This window comes from Pipistrellus kuhlii, unplaced genomic scaffold (assembly GCF_014108245.1).
Source record: "Pipistrellus kuhlii isolate mPipKuh1 unplaced genomic scaffold, mPipKuh1.p scaffold_m20_p_3, whole genome shotgun sequence".
Lineage (NCBI taxonomy): Eukaryota > Metazoa > Chordata > Mammalia > Chiroptera > Vespertilionidae > Pipistrellus > Pipistrellus kuhlii.
Genome location: NW_023425529.1, coordinates 220,387 through 247,495, shown reverse-complemented (window position 1 = coordinate 247,495; position 27,109 = coordinate 220,387). Strand labels below are relative to the sequence as shown.

Here is a 27,109-nt window from a genome sequence, read left to right as displayed (position 1 = left end):
GGGGCGCTGTGCTCAGAGGGTGGCATGGACCGGGGGCGCTGTGCTCAGAGGGGAGGTGGCATGGACCGGGGGCGCTGTGCTCAGAGGGTGGCATGGACCGGGGGTGCTGTGCTCAGAGGGGAGGTGGCATGGACCGGGGCGCTGTGCTCAGAGGGTGGCATGGATCGGGGGCGCTGTGCTCAGAGGGTGGCATGGACCGGGGGCACTGTGCTCAGAGGGTGGCATGGACCGGGGGTGCTGTGCTCAGAGGGTGGCATGGACCGGGGGGGCTGTGCTCAGAGGGTGGCATGGACCGGGGGCGCTGTGCTCAGAGGGGAGGGTGGCATGGACCGGGGGCGCTGTGCTCAGAGAGGAGGGTGGCATGGACCGGGGGCGCTGTGCTCAGAGGGGAGGGTGGCATGGACCAGGGGCGCTGTGCTCAGAGAGGAGGATGGCATGGACCGGGGGCGCTGTGCTCAGAGGGGAGGTGGCATGGACCGGGGGCGCTGTGCTCAGAGGGGAGGGTGGCATGGACCGGGGGCGCTGTGCTCAGAGGGGAGGTGGCATGGAGCCCAGCGGGTGAAACAGGCCGAGGGGAGCCCGGTCCTCGGCACCGCCCTCGGCTGTCGGCGCTGGCGTGCCCACAGGACGCACCGGGCCGCGGTGGGAGAGCTGCCCGGTGGTGACGGAGGCTGGCACGGGGACTCCTCGGCAGGAATGACTGCCCCTCAGACTGAGGGGGCACCAGGTGCTCAGGCCCCGAATGCCATTGGGGGAAGAGCCTCAGTCTCCATGGTTGTCACATGACTTTATTATGAAGCCTCAGGCACAGCCCGGACAGAGCAGGAAGGGAACAGGACGCCGAGGGGCACCGCTGGCCAGTCCAGCCCTGCCCGCCGTCCTTGAGGAGCTCAGTCAGTACTCAGGCGGGAGAGCAGTGTGCCTGCCAGGTGCCCCTCCGGGCCAGGCACCGTCATCTCCTGGTCCAGAGCCAGCGCCGGCGGATCTCCTACTCCAGGACCCTCTGCCCACAGGCACGCACCAGGGCCTGGCCCTCCGCTGACCACTCCGGGCTCACCATGGCCGTCTCTGCCTCTCTTGGGAGGGCCAGCACAGCAGGGATGGACGGTGGGGAGTGCGGGGGCTGCAGGGTCAGGGTTGGTGATGGGAAGCGGAGGCCCAGGCAGTGAGAATGAGAAATGCAGAGTCCCAGCCCAGAGGGAGGGACAGCACGTGGGCAGCAGCACCCAGGCTGTGGTGCGGCCTGAGGATGAGGAAGGCAAAGTGGTGGGAAGAGCCACAGGCCCGGAGCCTGGGCACAGACCAGCAGAGCGCCCTCAGATGGCGGTGAATTTAATGGCAGTGCAGCTCGCAGCTCGCAGCCCTTTCTCCGGGGCCAGCTCCCCTCCAGCGGACCAGGGCCAGCCCAGCAGGAGACGTTAAACCCAATCCCGACAGGAAGCACACACTGGCACGCACACACCGACACACATTCCCGGGACCAGCACGACACCCGCACAAAGACCCGCCCTGCCTCTGCCAGCGCCTCCGTCCGAGTCCCTTGCGCAGGCCCTGGCCGCCCGGGGCCGTCAGACCTTGTACAGCGTCTGCAGCAGGCTGTGGCGGGCGAAGGAGCAGGCCTCCAGGGCGCCGTTGGGCCTGCGGGGGGAGAGGCGCGGTGGGTCGGAGCACAGGAGGCGGAGCGTGGGCCATTTCTGTGCTAGAAATGTGCCCGCTCCACCCTTCCAATTTCACATGCCTTTTGTAAATTTAATTTTCATCATATATTTTCTTTAGCCCAGTGGATGCAAAGTATTATCCTTTCAGTATCTACGTACTATGAGGCGAGTGAAACGTGTGGAGCTATCGATGTACTTTGCCTGCCACGTTCTCACTGAGTCTGCGGAGCTGTGTTCCTGAGCCGCCTCAGCGTGCTGACCGTGTGGCCCTCAGCTCCACCGCCCCTGCCCGCCGCCCCTGAGGAGCTCAGTCAGTACTCAGGCAGCCGTGGCCCGCCCGGGCCTGCTCCCCCGGCAGGAGAGCAGTGTGCCTGCCAGGCGCCTGTCTCCTCAGTCCCCCGCCCCTCTCCACTGCGGCCAGTGGGCGTATCTGCTGGTGTCCCTGCTTTTCTAAGATCCTCGCTTGATGCCACGCTGCTTCAGACTTCAAGGCCCTGATACTAGAATAAGCTGGGCTTACCTCTCCAGCCTCATCTCACTCTGTCTCACCTAGGACCCCAAATACCCGGATTCAGTTGGTGGTGACTTTTCAAAGGAGCACACGCGAGTGGGGGTGGCCCCATCCCACCCCTCCCGCCCTCTCCCCGAGGCACTGCACTCACTCGCAGTGTGGCCGGTCAGAGCCTTGGAGACAACCTTGGTCGGTCATAAGGGGAGACTGAGGCATGAGCCTCCGGGAGGACAGGGGACACCCCCCCATTCATAGCGGCCCCAACAGGACTCGGAGGCTCTCCATTACCTGACTGGCCAGCACCCACCCGCCCCAGCGTGACCAGGCCCGTGGCCTCGACAGCTGTGGCACGCGCCTGACCGGCCGGGTTCCCTCTGGGAAACGGGGCGCTACGTCCTCGGCCATCCAAGGAGAGGCTTCGTCCCCGAGCCCTGTGTCCTCAGCTGGGCCCAGGGAGGAGGCCTCAGGAGCGGCGGTCAAACATGGATGCCAAGAGCCGGAGGCACGAGGCCCCACAAGCCGAGGGTGGCCGCCGTGGACACTCACTTGGTCATGAACGCCTGCAGCAGGGGAGCGAGCGCCTTGGGGAAGTAGTCCTGTTGCACCATGTGGTTCAGTGCCATCAGGGGACCGTACAGGTTGGCAATGGCCTTGACCTTGTCTTCACTCTGTAAGGGAAGCACACGGAGCAGCAGGTGAGCTTTGAGGTCCCCTGGGGGCCCAGGGTCTCTGCCACCCAGTCCACCTCAGAAAGGCCCCCGGCCAAGGTGCTGAAGCAGAGCCAAGACGGTGTGGGTGGCAGGCCCTGCGGGACTCCTGAGGGACGGGGCGTGGAGCATGGCCAGAACACCCGCTGGTGCACCCCCACCTCCCCCTCTTCCTCCTAGCGCACGTTGAGCAGCCCCCCCCTCCTAGCGCACCTTGAGCAGACACCCCCCTCCTCCCAGCGCACCTGGAGCAGACCCCCCTCCCCCTCCTCCCAGCGCACCTTGAGCAGACCCCCCTCCCCCTCCTCCCAGCGCACCTGGAGCAGACCCCCCTCCCCCTCCTCCCAGCGCACCTTGAGCAGACCCCCCCCTCCTCCCAGCGCACGTTGAGCAGCCCCCCCCTCCTAGCGCACCTTGGGCAGACACCCCCCCTCCTCCCAGCGCACCTTGAGCAGCCCCCCTCCTCCCAGCGCACCTTGAGCAGCCCCCCCTCCCCTCCTCCCAGCGCACCTTGAGCAGCCCCCCCTCCTCCCAGCGTACCTTGAGCAGACCCATGTGGATGAGGAGCCTGGTGAGGAAGATGTTGGGGTTGAAGGAGGAGGAGCTGAAGGCCTTCTTCATCAGGGCGTCTGCAAGGCAAAGCAGTGTGGGCAGAGCGCCCACTGAGGCAAAGGCCCAGCCACGGGCCCAGGCGTCAGCCCCTCCTCCCGCCAGCCCTGCGAGGGCAGCCGGCACGGAGAGGCTGGCTCTACCGGCTGTGACCCCGTGGCCACTCCTGTCCCGGCCCCTCACGTGAAAGGGGCTCGGGGACCGCGCCCAGCTGGGGTGGAGGTGGAGTAAGGGCTCAGCGCTTTGTGGAGGGAGGTGGACAGGGAGACGGGACACGGGGCCGAGGGCCTGCGGAGACTGCTGTGGGCACTCCCGTCCGTGCTGGGTGCGCAGGGAAACCACGTGGGTAACCTGGCCTCACCCACGGGGCTGGGCTCCCAGGGCGGAGACCCGCAGACTCCCCCCGGCTCTCACCACCCACCCAGCCTGACTGCTCCCTGACCCTCCCGCCTCCGTGCTGTCCGTTCCCAGGCCGCGCCCTCACACACAGGCCCTCCTCCCGCCTGCCTGCCTGCCAGGACCTGGACCCCCAGACACGCTGACAGGCGGGAGGCTGGAGGTAACAGAACCAGGTGGGAGAGGGGAACTCATGACCAGGCTTGGGGGAGGGGGACCCGAGGTCCCAGAAAGGCCGAAACAGACATGAAGGGGGCGGGGAGCCTCCAGGTGGAGAGGACATGTGTGCAAGGCTCTGGGCTGTGGCCAGCTGGTCTCCTGCGTGGCTGTCCGGCCTGAGCCCTAAATGCATAGAGCTGACCGACCTGGGACAGGCCTCTGCCTCCCACTTACAAACCAGCGAGAAGCCAAGAGGAAGAGGTGGGAGGGGCGGAGAGCAGCTGGTGCTGGAGGGGGGGCCCAGTGACCGGAAACACCCCTGCCTGGAGCAGGAAGAGGCAGGAGCACCCAGTCCCACACCCACGTTACCCACTGCGTCCTGCACCGCCGTCCTCACAGTGGCCTCGTCCTTGAACACAGAGGACACCTTCAGGAAGGCGGAGACCACCTTCTCTGGGTCAGAGGTGTCAGTCTGAGGACACAGGAGACAGAGGCTGGTCAGCAAGGCCGGAGCCCCCGGACCTCCTGGCCCACACGGCCCCGCAGAGGCGCGTGGCCCGGGCCCAGGCAGGTGGCCAGGCAGGGTGAGTGATGCAGCCATCGTCACCTGCGACTGACCCTTCCCATGTCTAACCTGACAATCCCCGGGCAGACAACACGCCATGCAACCAAGTGACCTCAACTTTACCGACAACGAGAAAAGCAGAAACAGGCAAACGCCCAGAAACCAGGGCCTGCCTCACCGCCCCATCTGCTCGCTGGCAAAGGGCACAGGAGCGTTTCACTGACAGGAAAACGGTGAACCGCCGCCGATGAAAAGGTGGGCCACACAGGTTTACGTTATATAATCTCACTTATGAACAAACGAAACAAAAACAGTAAAGCAAGAAAATCAGCCAAGCCAGGTGTGAGCCAGACCGTTTAAAAAATATATATTTTCATTGATTTCAGAGAGGAAGGGAGAGAGAGAGAAACATCAATGAGAATCACTGATAAGCTGCCTCCTGCACACCCTCTCCTGGGGCATGTTCCCTTGACCAGAATCAAACCCAGGACCCTTCAGTCCGCAGGCCCATGCTCTATCCACTGAGCCAAACCGGTTTTGGCCTGGTCCCAGACCAGCTAGAGCACGTGAGCCCCTTTTCCGGTATTTGTCACTCGCCCTTTGAGCCTCAGTTTTTCTCAATGTACAGAGAGAGTAACAGGTCTCCATTTCTAGTCGCCAAGAGCGTTAAATAAACCGTGCCCAGGTACCAGAGCAGTGCCCAGCGGACAGGAGGTGCCTGATAATCACCTCAGAATGAATGAGAGGACCCACTAACCAGCCAGCAAGTGAGGCCAGAGCAAGGGCAGCCTGCCAGCAATACACGAGATGGATGGCCACAGGAGTCCTGGGCAGCAGATTGTTCTAGAAGCAACTAGTCCTACAGAACATGCAGAAGGAAGACTAGGGCCGGGTGTGTGCAAGAGAATACATCCCTCAATTCCAGTAGTCTGAAGTGCGGCATCCTGCCTCCTGCCTATAACAACGCCACACTCACTCCCTCACACGGCTCCGTCTGGAAGGAGCCCTGCAGCCCTTCCCGCTGCCCCCCTCCCAGCTCGTGCCCAGCTCGCCCCTCTCCTCCGGCTGCCCAGGCCGCTCGCTCACCTGCTGGGCTATCAGCACGGAGCTCTTGGGCCCCAGGCGCAGCAGCTTCTCGGGGGAGGGGAAGGCCAGGAAGGTGGAGACGTCGGCGGGCGGCGGGGAGGACAGCACGGGAGCCGGGTCCTGGGGGGCGGCACAGGCAGCGCTGTGAGGTCTGAACCCAGGCTCCTCACCCGGAACACGTGCCCATGACCACTCAGAGTTGGGGTCCTTCCTACCACTCATGTGCACGTCCCAAAGGGCAGAGCCAGACACGGCTCCCAGCACTCCCGCCTCTGAGCTGGGGACAAGCCACCTCCCTCGGATCCCAAGGGCCTTTCAAGACCAAGTGGGTCCTCGCCATGACATGACATGACATGACATGGCCCAGAAATGACGTGAGAGGCATGTGGCCCTAACGTGGGCCCACCAGAACCAGACAGAGCCTGCTCTGAATGAGCACTGCCAGTGAGCACCAGTGTGCCCAGAGAAAAACTACACTGCCGAGCGCTGGCTGAAATGCTCCCCCAAGTTCACAAGAGGAGGGGATCCTTGTCCAACCCCGAGTCCTCCAGAAGCTTTATTTACTGGGAACTGAGGGAGCAGGAACTCACCCCACTGTTGGGGTCCAGAATCTTCCTTGATGGGGTGGATGACTCCTCTCCTTGCTCTCCCTGCTGCGGCTCTTCCTCCTCCTCCTCTTCTTCCTCCTCCTCTTCATCGTCCTCCTCCTCCTCCTCTTCTTCTCCTTCCTCTTCCTCCTCCTCCTCCTCATCCTCATCTTCACCTTCATCATCACTGCAGAGGGGAGTTGGCTAAGGAGACCCTTCCAGCCCATGGCCATGTTGGCTCTGAGGCCCGGCTCTGAACCCACAGACCCAGCTGGGCAGCTGCTCTCAGGGCGGAGCCGGTCACTCACAGCTCAGCACCAGGGAAGCCCATGCTGAGACTCAGAGCTCGTCCCTGTCGAGAGGCCCCAGACCCACAGGTACACAGGAAAGGAAGAGAACTCTCAGGGGCCCAGGGTCCGGCAGGAACACTGCCCAGGCTGAGTGCCTGGGGCCGTGCCACCTATTATCTTGCTGACCGTAACAAGCCCCAGCTGGGGGGACGGGGGTCCTGGCCCAAGGACAGCTGTTCTGTTTCCCTGGACCCTGAGCCTTGAGCCCATCGAGTCCCCACGTTCTAGCGACAGCAGTGGCTGAGGATGACAGAGAATGAAGTCAACTTGGAGGTTACAGGGGCGGAGGGAGAGGGTGCCATCTACTGGAGGAGGCGGCCCCTCCCCATGCCTCCAGTGGGCTCTGCCAACCCAGAACCCCACCCTCCTGCTTCGGCCCCGCCCTTTCTAGTCAGTCTGAGCAATGCGGAGCCCCGCCCCAGCGCCACCCCGGCTCTGCTGGCTGCCCTGCCTTATCCGTGAGCATCAGACCAGCCGTCATCCCCTCAGAGCTCTCAGCTCCCTGCTCTAGCCCTCCTTCTCCCTCGGCTGAGCGGCTGAGCGTGCAGTAACACCGTGACTGGACCCCCTGCCCCACTAGGAGGAAGTGGCCCCTTCGCTGCCGTATTTTCACCTCCCAACGCTGAGCACGGCGCCTGGTACCTACAGAGCCTCCGCCAGGCTCATGAGATGAATAAGATGAACGAGTCCCTAAGCGCCCAGAGCTCACCTGAGGGACGCCAGCACCTGGGCCATGTGGAAGCTGTCCAGAACCTCCTGGAGCTGCTCACAGCCTTCCTCCCCCAGGGCGTTGCCTGCTCGGGGGAGGGGAGAGGAAACCAGGGTCAGGGTCAGGGTCAGACCCACCGGCAGGCCCGTGCTGAGGCCACCGCTGCTACTTACCATTGAGGTCCAGTTTCTCCAGCTCGGCCTTGTCTGCCACAGCCTCGGCCACGGACAGAGCAGCATCTCTCTTGATTTCACAGAACGACAAGTTCAGCTCCTAAAAATAGGAGGAAGGGGTAGTGGCTGGCAGAAACGTGGGCCAGAGAACCAGGTCCCACTGGGAAGCCTCCATTCCCCAGGGGAGGGGGGGGATCCGTCCCCAGATGGCCAGACCGCCACCAACAGAAATGCCACGTACCCAGGGATGTGCCAGGCACCCAGGATGTTTATATACAGTCAACTACGACCCCATTTTAACAATTAAGAAACTGCCCAGCAGGCGTGGCTCAATGGCTGAGAGTTGACCGATGAACTAGGTGGTCCTGGTTTGATTCCTGGTCAGGACACATGCCCGGGTTGTAGGCATGATCCCCAGTAGGAGGTGTGCAGGAGGCAGCCCATCGATGACTCACTCTCATTAGGAATGTTTCTGCCTCTCCCTCTCCCTTCCTCTCTGAACGCAATAAAAATGTTGGGTTTTGTTCGTTTGTTTTTTTTTTTTTTAAATATATTTTATTGATTTTTTACAGAGAGGAAGGGAGAGAGATAGAGAGCCAAGAACATCGATGAGAAGGAAACATTGACCAGCCGCCTCCTGCACATCCCCCACTGGGGATGTGCCCGCAACCAATGTACATGCCCTTGACCGGAATCGAACCCGGGACTTTTCAGTCCGCAGATCGACGCTCTACCACTGAGCCAAACCGGTTTGGCTGTTCGTTTGTTTTTAAAGAAGAAACTGGCCCAAAGGGGAGAAGGCACTGGGAGGAGCAGAACCCCGGTCTCCGCTCCAGCCCCTCCGCCCCCCGCTGCCCCAGTGGGGACCCCAGCCCCGGCGGCACCTTCAGCTTGGGCAGGCCCTCGCGGACGGCGTCTGCGATGGCCACCGCGCCCTTGGAGCGCACCAGGCAGTCCCCGAAGTTGATCACCTGCACCTGCCGCAGGGTCTTCAGCGTCTGCGGGAGGAAGTGGGCCGGTGAGGCGCAGCTCACCCGCCCGAGCCGCCCTCCGCCGTGGCCCCGCCTCACCTTGGCCATGGCCGCGGCGCCCTTCTCCGTGAAGGTGTTGTCGTTCAGGTTGATGACGCGCAGCAGGGGGTTGATGGCGAGCGCCTGGGCCAGGGCGGTGATGCCGGGGTGGCTGATCCCGTTCTGGGGCATGTGGACCTCCTCCAGAGTCCCTATGACCTTCGAGGGCAGGGAGGAGAGGGCAGAGCGGTGGGCCCTGGGCGCCAGCTGCAGGCCCATGCCGGTGACACCAGCAGGCGGAGGCCGCACTGCACAGACATGGGGAGGAGCTGCTGGGGACGTCTGGGCAGATCAGACCTCAAAGCGTGCTTTTGGACGTGGCTGCACTGAGCCTCTCCACAAGCTCACGAGGGAGACCTACCCGGGATCAGGATCACCACAAACAGAAGACCAGGGATCAGAGGCTAAGTGACTGGCCCAGGGTCACAGCTCTAACACAAGTTTCCTGGTAAGATGTCCTCCGCTGTGAGAACCTTGGACTCTGGCTCGGCAGTCAGCCAGCCCGCTGTGCCTGCGGCAGCTCACTGGCCTCTTTCCCGGGCCCCCTCGTGCCCCTCCTCTCGGGCCAGCAGGGGCTCCCCTGATGCACCCTGTGTCACCAACCCTTTGACACTCCATTCTCCCCGCTGGAACACTGTCTCCTTATCAGCTGCTATTTTCTTGGCAGGCTGACCATTATGCATTCTACAGCTCTTGTTCTCCGCCTCCTCCCCAGGCAGGTTTCCTGGTCCCCAGCAGTCCAGTGCTCTCCTTCTGTGCTCCAGAGCCCCCGAGGAAGTGGCTTGCTTAGGTGTCAGCTCTGTCCCAGAGCTGGGAGCACTCCCAGGACATGCAGACCCACTCACCCCAAAAGCTTCTGCCAAGGCAGTGGCTCCGTCGTTCTCGAGACGGTTCCTGCCAGCCACGAAGACCTTGAGGGCCAGCGGCTTGCCCTGGGCACTGGACTTCCGGTAACACTCAGTCAGAGCTGCCGCCAGGATCTGTGGGGGAAGGTAAGAGGCCCAGGCCTAGGCAGGCGGCCTTCTCCCAGCAGGGCACAATGTCACTGAGTGGGTCTTCCACGTCCATGCCGCCCACTGGTGGTGGGTACAGGGACAAAGAACTGCCCAGCCCTGGCCGGGCAGCTCAGCTGGTTGGAGCATCACCCCAAACACCAAGGTTTGCGGGTTCAATCCCCGGTCGGGGCACAGTCAAGAGACAACCAACAAATGTATAAATAAGTGGAACAAATCAATTCTGTCTCTCAAAATGTTTTAAAAAGCTCAAACACTGAAGGGTCACCTCTCCCATGTGCCCAGCACCTATACCTTACAAAGAGCTTTTACATCGACTGCTTCATGTGCGGTCCTACCACCCTAAGGTTAGCCTCATGGTACAGATGGGGGACCAAGGCCCAGAGGGAGAGAGACCAATACCAAGTGGCCAACCTGAAGCCAGGGCCGGGATGGGGTTCACCATGAACCCACTTTCCTGTCACAGCCCTCTCTCAGGCGGGGCCGTCAGGAGGCCCTTTCCAGCGGAAGCTACTCAGGCGCAGGGAAGGGCAGAAACGTTCCTATGGTTGCTAAGCAAGTGGCAGACAGGACAGGACCCAAACCTTCCAGTGTCTCTTCCGTGCTCCCCAAGATCTAAGGGGAGCCGGCCAAAGAGACACGGCCCCACTGAGCCCGTCGGAGGCACCAGTGTCCAGGCAGCCACACAAAGCAGGGTCTCCGCTGCCGGGAGCAAAAACCGAACCTCTCTCTCCTGTCCTTGGGGTGGTGCCTGGAGCAGCTTCTCAGCAGAGTGAGGTGCGGGTGGAAAATGGAAGCATTTTACACGGATGAGTCTGGCTCCCCCAATACATCACACTCTAGGCAGGGCTGGACCTGATTTCTGTGGACTCAAATCTATTTAGGTCGTAACACACCCCAAGCTTCTTCCCAATCAGGCTGGGTGGGGGGAGGGGTGGCCGGGACAGCAGGGAGCGTGGCCCTCGCTCCCCCTCCCAGGGGGCAGGGCAACAGGCACCCTCTGCAGGGGAGGCCGCTCTGGTCCTCAGGACATATCAGCCTGGAGCCCTGCAGGCACCACACGGTTCTTCCTGCTGCTCCGACAGGGCCACGGGGATGAGCATTCAATCCCACATTATCCCCTGCCCTCGACCCCAGATCTCTAAGCCCAGGCCTACGCATCTGAGAAGATGGGACAGCATGTCGGAGCACATATGCAATACTGCATGTGTTGCCAAGCAACACAAGAATTGGGATGGTTGCTTGGCAACCCCACCCTCACGAACTCCATCTCCTCTCCCACTGGCCACAGGCTGCCACCTTTAAGGCCTTTCTCCTTTGAAGAGAAAAACAAGCCAAACCCAGAGGGTGGGTGGCCAGGGCACACTGCAGGTGGAGGCAAGTGCAGTGGGGACTGGGCAGGGAGGGGGTGTGAAGAGCAGAGGGACGGGAAGGGGGCCCTGCACCCACCTTGCCACCACCGATGCCCATGCCGCAGTTGTTGAGCTTGAGCTCGTGCAGGGTGAAGCAGGCGGAACTCTTCAGCAGGGCCTCGAAGCCTCGCACGCCGTCAGGCCCGAAGGCATTGTCGCTTAGGTCCAGCTCCACCAGCTGGGCCCCCGCGGTGATGAGGCCCTCCCCTAGTGAGATCTGGGCAGAGGGAGCTCATGTCAGAGCCCTACCAGGTGCTGCTTCTGTGCCAGGGGCACTCGGGCTGGTGAGAGCCGTCAGAGGGCTCCCGATTCTGCTGGGGAGTGGGGCTTGGTGCATGTCATGTGGTCAGGGAAGGCTCCCTGCAGAAGGTAACATGTGAACTCAGTCTGAATGAGAATCAGCCAATCAAACATGAGATTCCAGGCAGCAGTAAAAGCATGAGCAGAGCTGAAACCGGTTTGGCTCAGTGGTAGAGCGTTGGTCTGCAGACTGAAAGGTCTCAGGTTTGATTCCGGTCAAGGGCATGTACATTGGTTGCGGGCACATCCCCGATGGGGGTGTGTGCAGGAGGCAGCTGGTCTATAACTCTCTCTTCAATGTTTCTAGCTCTCTATCCCTCTCCCTTCCTCTCTGTAAAAAATAAAATAAAAAAAAGCATGAGCAGAGACATAAGCACAAAGCAGACATGTGTGCCTGGGGAACAGCTGGTAGATTCCGAGAGGCTGAGGCTAGAAGGGAACTGGGTTTTGCTAGAAAGAAAGTGAGGCATCAGATCAGGCAAGGGCCTCGAAGGCCAGGCCAAGAACCGCGAACTTGAGACCGAGAGCAATGGGCTTTGAGGTGGGTGAGGGGTGTGGAAGGAACAGCCCCCCAATCTGAGGAGGGCAGGGTGAGGGGCAGACGGAGGCTGGAGGCAAGTGTCCACCAGGAGTGAGACAGCAACCTAGGGCCAGTGCGTTGGGAGACGGAGAGGAAACCGAAGCCTCTGCCCAGGACCAGAGGTGGAGAAAGAAGCCGGCAGTCCTGGGGCCCTCCGAGCCACGGGTACTGCAGTGCCCCGGAGAAATGGGGGCAGAATGAGGCGGGCAAAGATCAGGGGAGGGGGTGGGGAGACATTGTCTCTGGCTGCCCCAGCCACAGGAGGAGGGCCGGCCCTAAGAATCTGCCCCAACTGACCTCTCACCCCCAAGCAGTCAGAGCTGCTCAAACCCTCTGAGCTGGCCCCCCTTCCCTCTGTGTCAGCATCCCAGTCACCCACAGAACATCTTGGCCTCCAGAAGGTGTTAGACCAAGGCCTGGGATGGCCGGGGGCCTGGGCTGGAGGGGAGAGGCCTGGGATGGCCGGGGGCCTGGGCCGGAGGGGAGAGGCCTGGGATGGCTGGGGGGGGGGGGGGGGGGGGGGGGGATGCCTGGGATGGCCGGGGGGAGAGGCCTGGGCCGGAGGGGAGAGGCCTGGGATGGCCGGGGGGGGGGGGGGGGTATGCCTGGAAATGGCCGGAGGGGAGAGGCCTGGGAATGGCCGGGGGGAGAGGCCTGGGAATGGCCGGGAGGGAGGGATGCCTCGGCCGCTCACTTACCAGGGCTGGTGGGATCTCAGACCGCAGCCGCCCCGTGAACATGTCGCTCCAGTGGCACCGCTTTGGAGGAAGAGGGAAGGAGGAGGAAGAGTTAGCTGAGACCTCATCTCGTGGACTTACACTACCCAGCACCACGGACTTCTTCATTTGGGCTTTGTCAGCGGAAAGCTGGACCAGCTCTGGCCAAAGCTGGTGGGACCAGGAGACCCGCAGGGCCGTGGGAGCTCAGCAGAAAGCTTAGGAACCCCGATCTGTCCAGCCCCGTGGCTTCAGGGGGAGAGAAAAGAGAAGCTCCGGGCCCAGGCCCAGGCCCAGGCCAGCCAGGTGCTCCTCCAATCACGTCCCACATGGGCTGGGCGGCGCCGTGGAGCGTGCCCGGGTGGTGCAGGAACAGGAGAGTTAACTCCGGGGGGACAGCTCAAGGAAGTTCCTCCTTTTGAGTCTCTCTTCGCCCTCCTGCCTCAGGAAGCAGCTCACCTGGAGGCTGGCGGGTCTTGCCCACCTCTCACTCGTCTGCCTTCTGAGCAAAGGAGCAGGCTCAGGCTCAGGGCCTCTGGGTGGCCTTGTGGGTTGGGACACCTGTGGATTGTGTGTGTGAAGTGTCCCAGACAGGATAACACGCCCCCATTTACAGGAGGGACCGGGTGTGCTTTTCAATTACTTCAGTGAGCTGATTTCGAGGAAATACGAGGCAGGTGGCACAGAAGTGGTGGCCACGGCACCGGTCTGATGCTGGCCAGCAGTTTAGTCGCCACGCATGGGCACACCCTCCCCTCCCACTCTGGCTGCTGCGTCCACCTAGAATATCACCGGCATTCCGGCCTTTCCTGACCACACCTGGAATGCTGAGGCATGGTTCTGATTCTGACTTAATGGACCCCCGGATCAGAGCCCAGGCCCCACAATCCCCATCTCTGACTTCGAAAAAGGCTTCAGGCCCACAATCTCAGGTGGCAGCAGAGCAGTTAGCGGGCTGGGCTAACATCTGGGCTCCAATCCCTAAATGTGTAACTGTGGGCCACACTCTTCTCCTCGGTCACGACCTAACTTGTACACATGTCACATGGGAGAGAACATCTCCATCACGAGTGCCCGGAGCAGTGGCCATCAATGGCAGCTTCCCCGCCCCTCCGCAGTCCGGGGCTCCCTCCTGCAGAGCAGGCCCGTGGTGCTGGGCGGGGGCTCGGCTCTGGGCTGCAGGGACAAGACGCACACAGCGCTGCCCCTGGCCGAGCTCCCATGACACGAGCCTGCCCCTGGCCATCACACCTCTCCGGAAGAAGGCTTTCCAGGAAGGAGCCAGGCTCACTGAGCTCAGTGCAAGGCCACGTCCCGCAGCAGGTGGTGCTGGGGCATGAAGCCAGGCCCTTGGTGCCAAAGCTCAGCTCCTGCAGAGCCTCCAGGCCCAGGCCCAGGCCCAGGCTGCATCTGCTCCGTTTCCTTCCTGACCGGCCACCGGCCACCAGCCACCGGCCACCGGCAGGGCTAAACTCTTCTGCAGGAAAATGTCTGGCTTCTGCTCAAGGGCCTCCTGGGCAGGAGAGCAGACATAAGCACTGCCCGGCTGCTCACCCGGCCGTGACCTTCCTGAGCACATCAGCCCAGCCCTCACTAGAAAGTCACTCCGCTTCTCTCTGGCCCCAGCCCTCGTGACCTCCTCTCCCCAAGCTCAGGGAGGAGCACTGGACGCAGGAGTGCGAACTGCACTCAGCAGCAGGAGGAACCCGGCCATTAGCCCCGGAGCCTCCGTTCCCCGGACTTACGGAGTGGACACTCTTCATCACCTGGTGGCTGTGAGGACTCAGTGACCGTGCAGTGAAGGCCAGCCCGAGCCCAGCCGTGTATGAACTAAGCCGTTCCGCCTGCCAAGCAGGGCCTTTCCCCCGGACTCTGGGGGCTTTGCTACACTCACACATGCGGGTCCCGGCCAACAAGAGCACGCGGCATCTTCCGGACGATTGGAACGTGGTAACCCACGTTCCCCAAAGAGCATCTTGAAGTACTGGCGTCCAGCGGCACCCACTTTGGGACGCACTAGGAGGGTCACCCCTTGGATCTAGCCCATAAGAAGCTGCCAATCAGCTGTGAGGAGGGCAGTCAGCTGGCATCTCAGCTAAGGCCGGGCCATTTCTGCCCAACACGAGTGCTCTGGGGAAGCCAGAGGCAGGAGCTGGTCGTGGGCCTGTGAGTGGAAGCTCATCCCCAGCTGGTCCCCTTGGGGCAGCTCGTCCCCCTGGGGCTCACCTTCAACTCCGACTTCTTCTCCAGGGCCTTGGCGATCACCCTGGCGGCCTCCACGCCCACCGTGTTGCCCTCCAGGCGCAGAGCCTCTAAGCCATCGAAGTCTTCAATCTCTTTAATCACATCCTTGGCTGCCGGAGACCAAAGAAGAGAATCTTACTTTTGGAATCACCAACAAGGCAGGAGAGAGCCCAGACACTACCTTGTCACTCAAGTTCCTACAGCTATGACGTGCCTGCCGTGTGCCAGGCCCTGGCTCACAAAAACATCACACAGCCACCCGACCACTTTTCTGTAACAGGCGTTAGAACAAGGCGTGTGGGGAACCGTCTGGGAGCAAGGGAAAGACCAACCGGCTGCTTGAGGCAAAGGAAGAGCTTGGGACACCTATGGGTGGTGTGCATGGAGCCTCCCGGGACAGGGGGCACCAGGCCACGGGGGAAAACGGCACCAAGTCAGAGGGCCAGCAGTTCAATGGCACGAAGGCTTTGGAGTGTTCTGTTATCCATGGCTGGGGTGTTCATTACTGTGCTGTTTATGATGATGAAAAATTCCACACAACCGAAATGGCCATCGACAGCAGACAGGCTGATAGGTTAATTCATTGGAACACACTTATGAATGGTGAACAGGCGTCTGACTTAGAAAACATTCATGTTAGATGGTAAGTAAAAAATGAGGTTATTCCATGATATTTGGTCTGTTAACACCTTAAAAATGTTAGTTGTAGCCAAGACCGGTTTGGCTCAATGGATAGAGCGTCGGCTTGGGGACTGAAGGGTCCCGGGTTCGATTCCGGTCAAGGGCATGTACCTTGGTTGCGGGCATATCCCCAGTAGGGGGTGTGCAAGAGGCAGCTGATCGATGACTCTCTCCATCGATGTTTCTAACTCTCTATCTCTCTCCCTTCCTCTCCGTACAAAATCAATAAAAATATATTTTAAAAAAAAAAGTTAGTTGCAGTCTCTCTCGTATGCACATATGAGCATACAAACAAACATACACATTCGCACAGCGAGGTCCAGAAAGATAGAAACCAGATGTTAAAGCAGTTATGTCTAGGTGATGGGTTATAATAAGTGATTCAGGTTATAAAGTAGCTTTTAAAATATCTCTAATATGATCATAATTGTTGTTTTTTTTTTAAAGAAAAAGGGCCCTGACCAGTTCGGCTCAGTGGATAGAGAGTCAGCCTGGGGTCTCAAAGGTGCAAGGTTCGATTCCGGTCAAGGGCATGTACCTTGGTTGCGGGCACATCACCAGTAGGAGGTGTGCAGGAGGCAGCTGATCGATGTTTCTCTCTCATCGATGTTTCTAACTCTCTAACCCTCTCCCTTCCTCTCTGTAAAAAATCAATAAAATATATTTAAAAAAAAATTTTTTTTTTTTTAAAGAAAAAGGAATTCAGCCATGTTTAGGAAAAACACAGACACAACAAATGACTTAAAAAATGTACAAAAATTAACAGTAGTTATATCCCTGGGCTGTGTGATAATTAAGTTATTGAGTTTTTTTCCTTCTTCCAATGTTTCTGTATTCTATAATGTGCATGTATTAACTTTATAATCTGAACAAAACACACCAGTTACATGAAACGAATAGTAGAGAACAGATGGAGATGTATATATGGGAGATAAAATTTTGAACTTGACCTTCCAGGTTACAAAACCCACACAGGGTCTTTAAAAAATAAAAAGAAAGAAAGAAAGAAAAAAGAAGAAAAAATCTATATCTATATCTATATCTATATCTATATCTATATCTATATCTATAAAATTGATTTTTTTATAGAGAGGAAGGGAGAAGGAGAGGGATAGAGAGAAACATCGATGAGATAACATCGACCAGCTGCCTCCTGCACACCCCCTACTGGGGATGTGCCCAAAACCAAGGTACATGCCTTTGACCGGAATTGAACCTGGGACCTTTAGCCCACAGGCCAATAACACTCTACCAACTGAGCCAAACGGGTTAGGGCCCACAGAGGTCTTGAGAAAGGCTTTAACTTTCGACCTCTAAGGGGTCCCTTCGGAGCTGTCCAAGCTGGGGACCTCTGTACCCCCTGCCTCCCTCTGCCCCCCTCTACCGCACGTCCTCAGAAGCCCTTGCTAAGCTCCCAACAGGCGCACAGCCCACCTTCTATGGAGCCCGCTGCAGTGTTACCCCGTCTCACGAACTTAACACCGTCTTCCCACTGGGTCATGAGGAAAGGGGCTCGCCTGCCTCTGCTCACTGCCTCGTATGGATAAACAGTTAACACGCTGACGTGTGCACATTGGTCTTTACACACACTGACTCCTACATTCCCCTCAGCCTCTAATGAGGCGCTACTGTCACATCTGTTTTACGGGAATGTATTCAGACACGGGAAGTGAATGCCTACCAAGGTCACACTGCTAGGAAAGGAATGACTCAGCATTCATTTCCCACTTCTCTCAGAGAGGCGACAGGTATGGGCCTCCACTTAAAGAGGAAGCTGAGGTTTCAAGGATGAAGCAACATTGCTCAGGAGCTCAGGGAAACCAGCAGGGCTGCACTTCAGACTGCTTTTCCAAAACCCTTTACCCTTTACCCTTGCCTCTGTGCACAACCATGGACTTCAAGCAGCCCCCAGCAGAGACGCCCCTTTACCCCTCCTCTTCCTGCCCCCCTCCTGGGTGGCTGCTCCGGAGCTAGCAGCCGTGCGGGGGCTGAATGCCTGTTCCAAAGGGAAATGCCCCTTAGCACCCAGGGCCTGGCAGGTCAAGCCTGTCTATGCCGTCCGTGAAGCACGGCGGCAGAGGCCAGGGCGCCAGGGAAGAACACTCTGCTGCCTGAGTGACCCAAGCACAGACACAGGTGCTGTGCTTCCCACAGACCAACCTCGCAAGGAAATGCACCAAAACGGGAAGAGCAGGGACAGGAGGCAGTGGGGGTCGCACGTGAGTTGCCCTCTCACTTGGTTTCCAATCCAAACGGAGTTACACCTAACTTAAAACCAGATCAGAGCCAAAACCGGTTTGGCTCAGTGGCTAGAGTGTCGGTCTGCGGACTGAAAGGTCCCAGGTTCGATTCCAGTCAAAGGCATGTACTTTGGTTGCCGGCGCATCCCCAGAAGGGGGTGTGCAAGAGGCAGCTGATTGATTATTCTCTCTCATCAATGTTTCTAACTCTCTATCCCTCTCTTTTCCTCTCTGTAAAAAATCAATAAAATATATTAAAAATTAAATGAATTAAAAAACACACAAAAAACAAACACAAAACAACAGATCAGAAATGGGCCCCTAACATCCCTAAATAACCAGCAGTCACGTGGTGGGTGTTTCTCTTCTCAGCCTCTGGGACAAAGTAACAAGTTCCGGGTTAATTCCTCTGCCACATACAGCAGGAAGGCCTTTCTCTGGTCCTTAAATGACTTCCGGGGAGAAAAGGGCCTGACCGAATCACCACCAGACACACGGCCCCCTCGCACAGGCCCTCGCCCACCCTGTCTGCGTGGCCTCCCTCCCAGCCAAGACCCTTTCTGGGTCCAAGATGAGGCCCAGGCTCCTCGCCCAGCATCCAGGGCCTCTGCCCTGGGCTCCCGGGGGCCTCTGGCTTTTCTCCCAAGCCCGCCCTGTGTTTCTCCCAGCCTGCAGTGCTCTCTCCTTCAATCTTCCCTCCAGGACAAATGCCACTCATCCACAGGGACTTCCTGGACCCTCCTGCCCTCCGTGGTCCCTGTCCCCCACATGCTCCCCTGCGCCTCCCGTGCAGGTCAGTAATTTCACCTTCGGCCTCCTGCTCACAATGAGCTCCTCGGAGGCTGGGGCTGGGAGCTGGGCATCCTTAGTGACCTCCTAGCTGGGAGGCAGCATGTCCAACCCGTGCTGGGGAAGCGGTTGGCTATCTGCACAGATGTTAGGGCCACAGGAACCTGAGCTCCAATCCAGCTGCACTATTTAGAGCTGTGCCCTCCGGTAAACATACCACCTCCCTGAGCCCTCACGGAGATGAAGCCTACTTCCAGGGCTTTTGTGAGATAAACTGAGACGCTACTTGTAAGGCACTTAAGACTCTGCCTGACACTGTGCTCAATGAAGGGCGTTTAACACAAATCCACGTTGACCGCACTGAGCTGAACGTCCGCGGAGAAGCAGAGAACAGGACGCAGCCAGCCTCTCTTAACATCCTGGCTCCACTTACCAGGGCAAGTTACTTAAGTTTCCAAAGTCCTTTTTCCTTATTTATAAAACAGCAACATTTGTATCTCAGGGTGATGCAAGAATCAAAAGTAACAAAAACACAGGGAGGCACTCTGTAAATCCTGATCTTTGAACACGATTTCCCTGTCATTAAGCAATGTGTTACAGATATGAAGGCTCTTTGTTGATATATTCCTAGTGTTCCAAGCAAGTTCTTAGACATTAACCTAGGTTATCATTGTAAACTTCCGGAGTTTGATTCACTTTTTTCTAGTGTTTCAAGCTCATTCACTGTGAATTCCAAGTGTTTAAACAGCATTTTTACATATATACCAGCACTTTAAATAACAATTACCATTTGAAAGACTATCCTACCTTTCACAGTGCTTTGAATACAAATTCTCAGTATTTCAACATTCAGTAGAGATGTGAAGGTCGTATTCCAAGTGTTTCACAAACACTCTTACACATTCCCCTGGTCTGTTATTTTGAGCTCTGAGAGTTTTAACATTTTAATACAGGTATCATACCAGATTTTTAAAGGTACATTATTACTACTTTGAACACTAGCCTAACTAGTGTTCTGATTTCTTAGTGTTTTAAATACTCTCTTACTATTACATAGCTCTATGAAAATGAATTTTTAATTGTTTCACCAACTTTTTTTCCAAAAACGCCAACTCACTTTGAAGGGGAAGAAAATATATAAACAGTATCGCACTCAGTTCTCAGCTCTGTGAATACGATTGGGAGCAACCAAAGACTAAAGCAGTCTCTGACACGGCGGAGGGCAAGCACACACTCCGACCAGTTTCCTGGTTGGGCCAAAAGTACCAACAGGGTGCCTTCACTTCCAGCCCCCAGGGGACTCAGGGATAGTCAGTGCCAGGGGTGGAAAGACGGTCTGCATTCCGATTCCTAGTTCTCTCCCATCCTCGTGCCTGTACACAGGCAGGGACGGCCATCCTGCCTCGGGGAGATTCAGCTGCATCCACCAGACCCCCCGAGAGGGACCAGACTGTTTTAATGCAGCTCTGGGGAGGGTGGCAGGTATTCCCAGACCATGGGGATCATGGGGGTAAGGTGGGGGGGATCTGAAGGAAGAAGGTAGCAGCTACACCTTGGGACGCCACAAACTATGGTCTCTCACTGCCTGTTCCCCCAGAGACAAAGGGGCTCCCCCCCTGCCAGCCTGAGCCGTCATGGCAGGAATGCCCACCGCAAACACGAAGACAGGCAGAAACCTGTTTGGCTCAGTGGATAGAGCATCGACCTACGGACTAAAGGGTCCGGGTTCGAATCCGGTCAAGGGCATGTACCTTGGTTGCGGGCACATCCCCAGTAGGGGGTGTGCAAGAGGCAGCTGATTGATGATTCTCTCTCATCGATGTTTCTAACTCTCTATCCCTCTCTCTTCCTCTCTGTAAAAAACCAATAAAATATATTTAAAAAAACATGGAGACCAGCAGGGAAGCCTGTGCATGCTCAAGGGCAAGTCACCTTTGAGCCTCACTGTTAGATGGGCCCAGTGATACCTCAGAGCTGCAGGGACAAAATGTGACAATGTAGCTAAATGGGCCTGACAACCAGGAAGAGCGAGCACTATTCCCCACTCCCTTCCCCCCTGGGGCAGCCCCGCCCCCGCCCCCCCCCCCCCCGCCCCCACTCCCTCAGGAACTCACCGTCTTCTGCAGTGTTGAGTTTGAGGCTCTTGCCCTTGAAACTCAGCTGTCCCCCAGCCACCTGGGTTTTGGCTAGCGTCTCTGCCAACTTGGCAATGTCTTCAGAGGCCATGCTGGACACACTGGCGGGCTCCCCCAGAAACCTGCAAACTGAGGTGACCAAAGCTTCATTGAGAGAGAGGAGGCTCATTTCCAGAGAGCATCACAGAGCTGCACTTACTAATCATCATAAGCAAGTCTGTAGGATATCACTGATGTGATGAGTTTTGTGTTTTAAATAAAATCTTTAAATGGTAGGAAACAATTCAATTTGGGAGAACGGTGCTCTAATAAGATGGAGAATGGCTCTGATGCAAGAATCACAAGTAACCACATCAAGTTCACTGGTTAGTCGGTGGCAGACCACTGAGAAGCAACATCACATTTTTGGCAGACAAGTATTTTTCTTTTACAAGATGACAAAGAATGATATTTTACTGCCCTCTTTAGTGGCGATGGTGGCTGACATTACTATGCCCTATAAACATGCATGTATTTTTTTTTGGGGGGGAATCCAAACAAACATACTTTATCTCTATTTTTAAAGTAATGATAGCTACAACGAATGAGAAGGTAACTGAGACCCATGTTATAGAGAGAATGTTTTCATATTTAATGTTTGTAATTATTTTCTTTAATTTTTTATGTTATTCTTTACTTTTTATTTAATGTATTGTGGTGACACTGGTTAACAAAATTACACTGGTTTCAGTGCACAGTTCTAAAATACATCACCTGTACACTGTATTGTGTGTTCATCACCCCGCGTCAAGTTTCCTTCCATCAACTCCTTGTAAAGAGTCTGCCCCTCACCCTTCCTTGTAATTATTTTCATTATAACTTAATTTGTTGCTAAAGCTAATGTTATTGTAAAACTCTAGCTTCTGTATAATTTTAAAACTGTACCTGAATAGTTGAAACAAAATTTTGTAACTTGTTTTAAAATCTTTCAAATGAAATCTTTAGATCATTTTTTTGTTAAAAAATTAAAATGTGCCCTGGCTGGTGTGCTCAATGGTTAGTGTCGTTGGCCCTCACACTGAAGGTTTACAGGTCCGATTCCCAGTCGAGGCCATTACCTGGGTTGCAGGTTTGATTCCTGTCCTCAGGCTCTGGTCTGGGCACATTCTTGGGGACAACCAATCTATGTCTCTCGCTCACATCCATGTTTCTCTCTCTCTCTCCATCCCCCCTTCCTCTTTTTTTTAAAAAAAAGGGGAAATATACTTATGTGAGGATTAACCAAAGTAATAATAATAATAATAATAATAATAATAATAAATGCTACATATAAGAGACAGAGGGAGGGAGAAAGTGGGGGACTCCTGGGTCCCTGGCTGGGGAGAACCCAAATGCCCCGCTGGGACACCTGGCAAAGCCCTGTGAGCTGCCCATTGCCTGGGCCCCCGTGAGAGGCAGTTAAGTCCAGACCCATGGCGGTAAGGAGTCTGCCCCAGGCACACACCTGCCTGATCATCTTGGCTACTTTCTGTCTGAGGGCCCCACTCCTCAAACAGGACATAGAAGGCTACAGGATCCAGGTCGTCCATCCCGGAGGATGCCCCACCACCCACGCTGGCATGACTCTGGGGGTGGGGCACAGCGGTCAGCCCACTGCACATCTGGTTTCAGCCTTGGCCAGGAGACCAGGCAGCCCACGTGCTCAGACCTCAGGGGTTCCTAGGACACCAGGGGTCCCTACATCACAACAGCCAAGCCGCCATCACAATAGACCAGGGGCAGGGCTGCCAGCATGGAGTCCAGCACTCAGAAAGGACCACTCCATTTCTCCAGAGGAAATGGCAGGTACTCGGGAGATCAAGGCAGACTGATACGGGGGACAGAACTGCTTCCATCAGGATGGCTTTCTCCCCCAATCTATTCACCTTCAAGATAGCTCCCCATCTTCTCACTCCCCTGGCTTCCTCTGGGCCTAACAGCCAGCTTCCCACCCCGCTCTCCTGATCTTAGCCATATCACCCTGGTCTGCCCTTTTTTTTTTTTAATAAGAGAGAAGAAAGGAAAGAGAAACATCGATTTATTATTTCACTCATTTATGCCTTCATCAGCTGGTTGTTATTGTGTGCCCTGACTGGAGATCGAACCTACAACCTTGGAGTATTGGGATGATGCTCTAACCAACTGAGCTACCCAGCCAGGGCCTGTCTGTTCTTATCAATAAGCATGAATTATTCCTCTGGGGAAGGAGGCATCTGTCCGTTCATTCATTCATTTAACATTCCTGAGTACAACTGTGTGCCGGACACTGTCCCAGGTGCCGGCAGTGAATGATGAAAAAAACCCTGCACAAGTTCTACACGAGATATTTAGTATCTTTAACAAGATACTCAGTGCCTGAAGAAAAATAAACAGAAAAGGAGGCGGGTAAAGAACTGTTTGGGTGTGTGTGCGCCTGCCCAATTTCAAGTAGAATAGTTAGAGAACGTATTAGGAAAGAAAGACTTGGAGGGAAGAACATTCTTGCAAATGCAAACTGCTTTTTGGGGGGGACTTCAAGGGGGCCACGGAGGCTGGGGTACAGAGAGCGGGGAGGAAGGAGGGGAGAACTGGGGAAGGAAAACGAACCAAGGCCCACGCCACAAAGGTCATTTTCAGAGCCGTGGCTTTTTTCATTCTGGGTGGCACCCGGCAGAGGAGAGGGGTGACCTGACACGATCTGCGGGGCGTTTGGAAAGGGCTCCAACGGCGGTTTGAAACGGAGTAAACATCAGCCTGAAACCCCACCACCTCTGGCGGTTCTGCGAGGGAACAACTCGGGGATAGAAAAATGGTGGTGAGGCCCCCAAAGGCAACAGGCACCAGAACTTAGCAGCCGGAGGAGAGGCCACCGTTCAGCCTAGTCCACACACACACACACACACACACACACACACACACACACACGATCCACCCCAAGCACAGAGAGGTGCGTTAATCTGTCCGAAGACAGACAGTAAACACACAGACAGTCCTCCGCCTCCACGCTCTCCGGTGCGCGTCCGTGGCCGGGGAGGCGCCGGTGACTCAGGCCGGGCCCCGGGCGGCGGGCGTGGGTGCGCGGAGGCGCGGGCGTGGGCCGCGGTGACAGGCGGCGGCGCGGGAGCCGCCCCCGGGGCCCGGAGGACGCGCACCGCCCCCGGTGACACCGACGCCGACAGGAAACGCCGGGGCGGCCGGGCGAGCCTCAGTTTCCCCCTCGGGAGAGGGGCCAGCACCTCCCTCCCAGCCGCTCCGCGCTCCGCCCTGGAAGGCGCCGGGGAGAACCCGCTCCGGAGGCCCCCACCTTCCACGTCCAGTTCCGGGGACGCGCCACCCCCCACCCCACCCCACCCACCCCGGCAGGTGACGGGAAAGGAAAGGGACCCGACTGTACCGTAAACAGCCGGCGCCGCCGCGCGCGGAGACCCGAGCGGCGCGCACCCGGCCGGAGCGAGGACGGACTGGCAGCCCGGCGGCGCGGGTCGGCGTCGCCCCCTCCGAGTCCTGCGGTCCCGATGCCCAGCCCGCCCGCCCGTCCGTTCTCCTGACGGCCCTCCCCACTCGACACCACCTGCTCGCCGCACGGCGGAGGATGATGGCGGAGGAGGAGGATTTTGAAAGCCGGCAGTTTCTTTCCTTCGATTTGATTTGTCCGAGGCCCTGACGGCTTCCCCGGCCCCCGCGCGAGTGGCCTTTCGGGAGTGGTAGTCCAGTTCTCCCGCTTGGGGCGCGGCAGAGGGCGGCCGCGAACTACCAATCCCGTGATGCAACGCGCCCAGAGCGCCCGCCGCCGGCGCCCTCTCCGCCCTCCCTTTTCAGCTTCTGGCTCTTTCTGCGGGAGACCACAGGGCGGCGTTAGACGGGAGCGCCCCGGAAGACTACAATTCCCTGAATGCTTTGCGGTCTAGCATCCCCGCCCTTCCGGAAAGGTGCAAATTCGCTTAACAAAGCCGTAGAGCCGAGGGCACGCTGTTGGATCAGTTCTGCAAGCAGTGGGTATTTCTTTGGAAGGAAAGCTGCGCCTTTCTTTTTTTCTTTCTTTTTTTTTTTTTTTGGTCCCATGAACTTGAAAAGACATTGGAAGCTTTCCACGTAAATAGCCACAAATTACTTGATCATTAAAAAGGGGAAATAGTAACCCGATTGTCCCAAGTAGATCCCGGGAAAGGATCTGGGGCGTTCATCGAAGGCGTCCCTTGAGATAAACTTGAACCGTGCAGGAATCGGGACATTCAAGTCGAGACTGCTCTGCATCAGCAGGACCAGAGTGACAGGCAGGCCTAGGACCAACAAAGACTAAAGGCTTTCATTTAAAATTTAAGCGTACGCAAATTAATTCAATTAACTGCCGGAGGAATTACACCACATGAAGCATATGCAGTTGCAAATCACAGCTTTTTATTACTCACACAAATTCCTGATGCTGCGGGTACAGACTTAGGGATCCCTGTGGTGCTGTCCTCTGTGGTCAGGCAGCTGGGCTAGGCTGGTCCTGGTGCAGGGGCTGGCATTCTTCCCCCAAGAGCTCGGTCTCATCTCAATTGGGGATTCCTGGCTGTTCCTGTCATCTGGCAGGAAGAGCAGCCACAAAGAGACCAGCCTTTGTAATGTTCGACAAGAGGAGCATCGTTGGCTGGCAGAGGTCCATGTTTAAGGCCTGTTCGTACCCATAGCAGCCCAGGTGGCTATCAATGAATTAGTTCAATGTACATATGTCCATCTTTAACACTGCGAGGGGCTAAGGAGAGTACCTCACTCAGGCAAGTGTTACACTTCATCTAATAATGAGGGAACATCAGACAATTCCAAGCATGTTCCAGAATAACTAAAACCTCTGTCATGAAATAGACAAAGACAGCCGAAACCGGTTTGGCTCAGCAGTAGAGCATCGATCTGCGGACTGAAAGGTCCCAGGTTCGATTCCGGTCAGGGGCCTGTACGTTGGTTGCAGGCACATCCCCGGTAGGGGGTGTGCAAGAGGCAGCTGGTCGATGATTCTCTCTCATTGACGTTTCTAGCTCTCTATCTCTCTCCCTTCCTCTCTGTGAAAAATCAACAAAATATATTTAAAAAAACAAAACAAAATAAAAAAATCAATAAAATATAATTAAAAAAAGAAATAGACAAAGACAGGCTGAGGAATTATTGCAGATTAGGAGAGACTAACAAACAGGACAATTAAAAGCAATAAATACATGTACTATAAAGGGTAATATTGAGCCCGGCTAGCATGGCTCAGTGGCTGAGCGTGGATCTATGAACCAAGAGGTCCCGGTGGATTCCAGGTCAGGACACATGTCCCCCACCCTCGCCCTTGATCCCCAGTAGGGGCCCCAGTAGGGGGCGTGCAGGAGAGCCAATCCATTATTCTCTCTCATCATTGATGTTTCTCTCTCTCCCTTCCTCTCTGAAATCAATTAAAAAATATTTTAAAATAAGGTAAGATTGAGACAATTGGCAGAAGCTGAAAAGGGAGGGCGAAGAGGGGACCGGCGGCAGTGCTCTGAGCACGCTGTATCTTGGGACTGAAAGATAATAGTAGGGGGGAAGTCAGGGAGGGGAAAAAGGAGACACATGTGCTACTATTTGTAATGCTTCAAACAACAACAAAAAAATTAAAAAAGATAATAGTATTGTATCAACATTAAATTTATTGATTTTATTACTGTACTGGGTTATGTAAGAGATGCCCTTGTTCTTGGAAAATACATGATGAAATTATTAGGAGCATGAGGTCTGCAACGTACTCTCAAATGATTCAAACATTCCTGTCAGCCTCCATGATGAAAAGCAAAGAGGCAATTACCATTAATTTATATGGAAAAAATTTTTAAGGGTTCCCAGACTCAAAAATAGCCTACCCCATCATAGCAAATAACATAAAATCTAAGCTAACACAAGCATAGAGTAAAAACAAGAACAATGTGATACACAGCCTACAGAAAGAGATAACGCATGGACAGTGCAGTGTCACTCTGTGTGGGTAACAGCTCCCTGCAAAACCCGAACGTAGCTCCCTACGAACACTAACACTGTTCTTGGCTTTCATCCACTTTCTGAAATCTTCCTGATTCCGTTCAGTTATGAAAAGAGGTAGTCATCCCTCTATATCCATGGTGGATGGGTTCCAGGACCCCACTTGGCTGCCAAAACCGGCAGATGCTCAAGTCCCTGTAGAAAACAGTGCAGCGTTTGCGTATCACCTGAGCACACCTCCTGTGTACTTGAACCATTTCCAGATTGCTTGTAATGCCTAACACAATGTAAATGCTATGTAAACAGTTGCTACACAATATTGTTTAGGGACCGATGACAGGAAAGAAAGTCTACCTGTTTGGTAAAGATATAGCTACTGCAAGGCCTAATTACATGGTACAACAGTCTGACTTTTCCCCCCAAAATATTTTCCAGCTTTGTTGATT

General features: G+C 56.3%; 1 protein-coding gene across 4 annotated transcripts; it reads right to left on the bottom strand.

Moving 5' to 3' along the window:
* Nucleotides 1-774: 774 nt before the first annotated feature.
* RANGAP1 (Ran GTPase activating protein 1) lies at nt 775-24,419 on the bottom strand. 4 transcript variants are annotated; one of them, XM_045587444.1, is made up of 17 exons: nt 24,082-24,419; nt 20,670-20,819; nt 14,828-14,955; nt 12,584-12,643; nt 11,043-11,222; nt 9,426-9,560; nt 8,581-8,739; nt 8,395-8,508; nt 7,511-7,610; nt 7,338-7,422; nt 6,396-6,465; nt 6,282-6,365; nt 5,692-5,811; nt 4,410-4,512; nt 3,417-3,505; nt 2,716-2,837; nt 775-1,638 (listed from the first exon to the last, which is right to left on the bottom strand). In XM_045587444.1, the coding sequence occupies exons 2-17, from the start codon at nt 20,779-20,781 to the stop codon at nt 1,569-1,571; spliced, it is 1,731 nt and encodes a 576-aa protein (XP_045443400.1). In that variant the 5' UTR covers nt 20,782-20,819; nt 24,082-24,419; the 3' UTR covers nt 775-1,568. The 4 variants fall into 4 exon arrangements, with proteins under 4 accessions (XP_045443400.1, XP_045443401.1, XP_045443399.1 ...); XM_045587445.1 differs by having other exon boundaries at nt 6,399-6,465; nt 24,082-24,418; XM_045587443.1 differs by having other exon boundaries at nt 6,282-6,465; nt 20,670-20,812.
* Nucleotides 24,420-27,109: the final 2,690 nt, after the last annotated feature.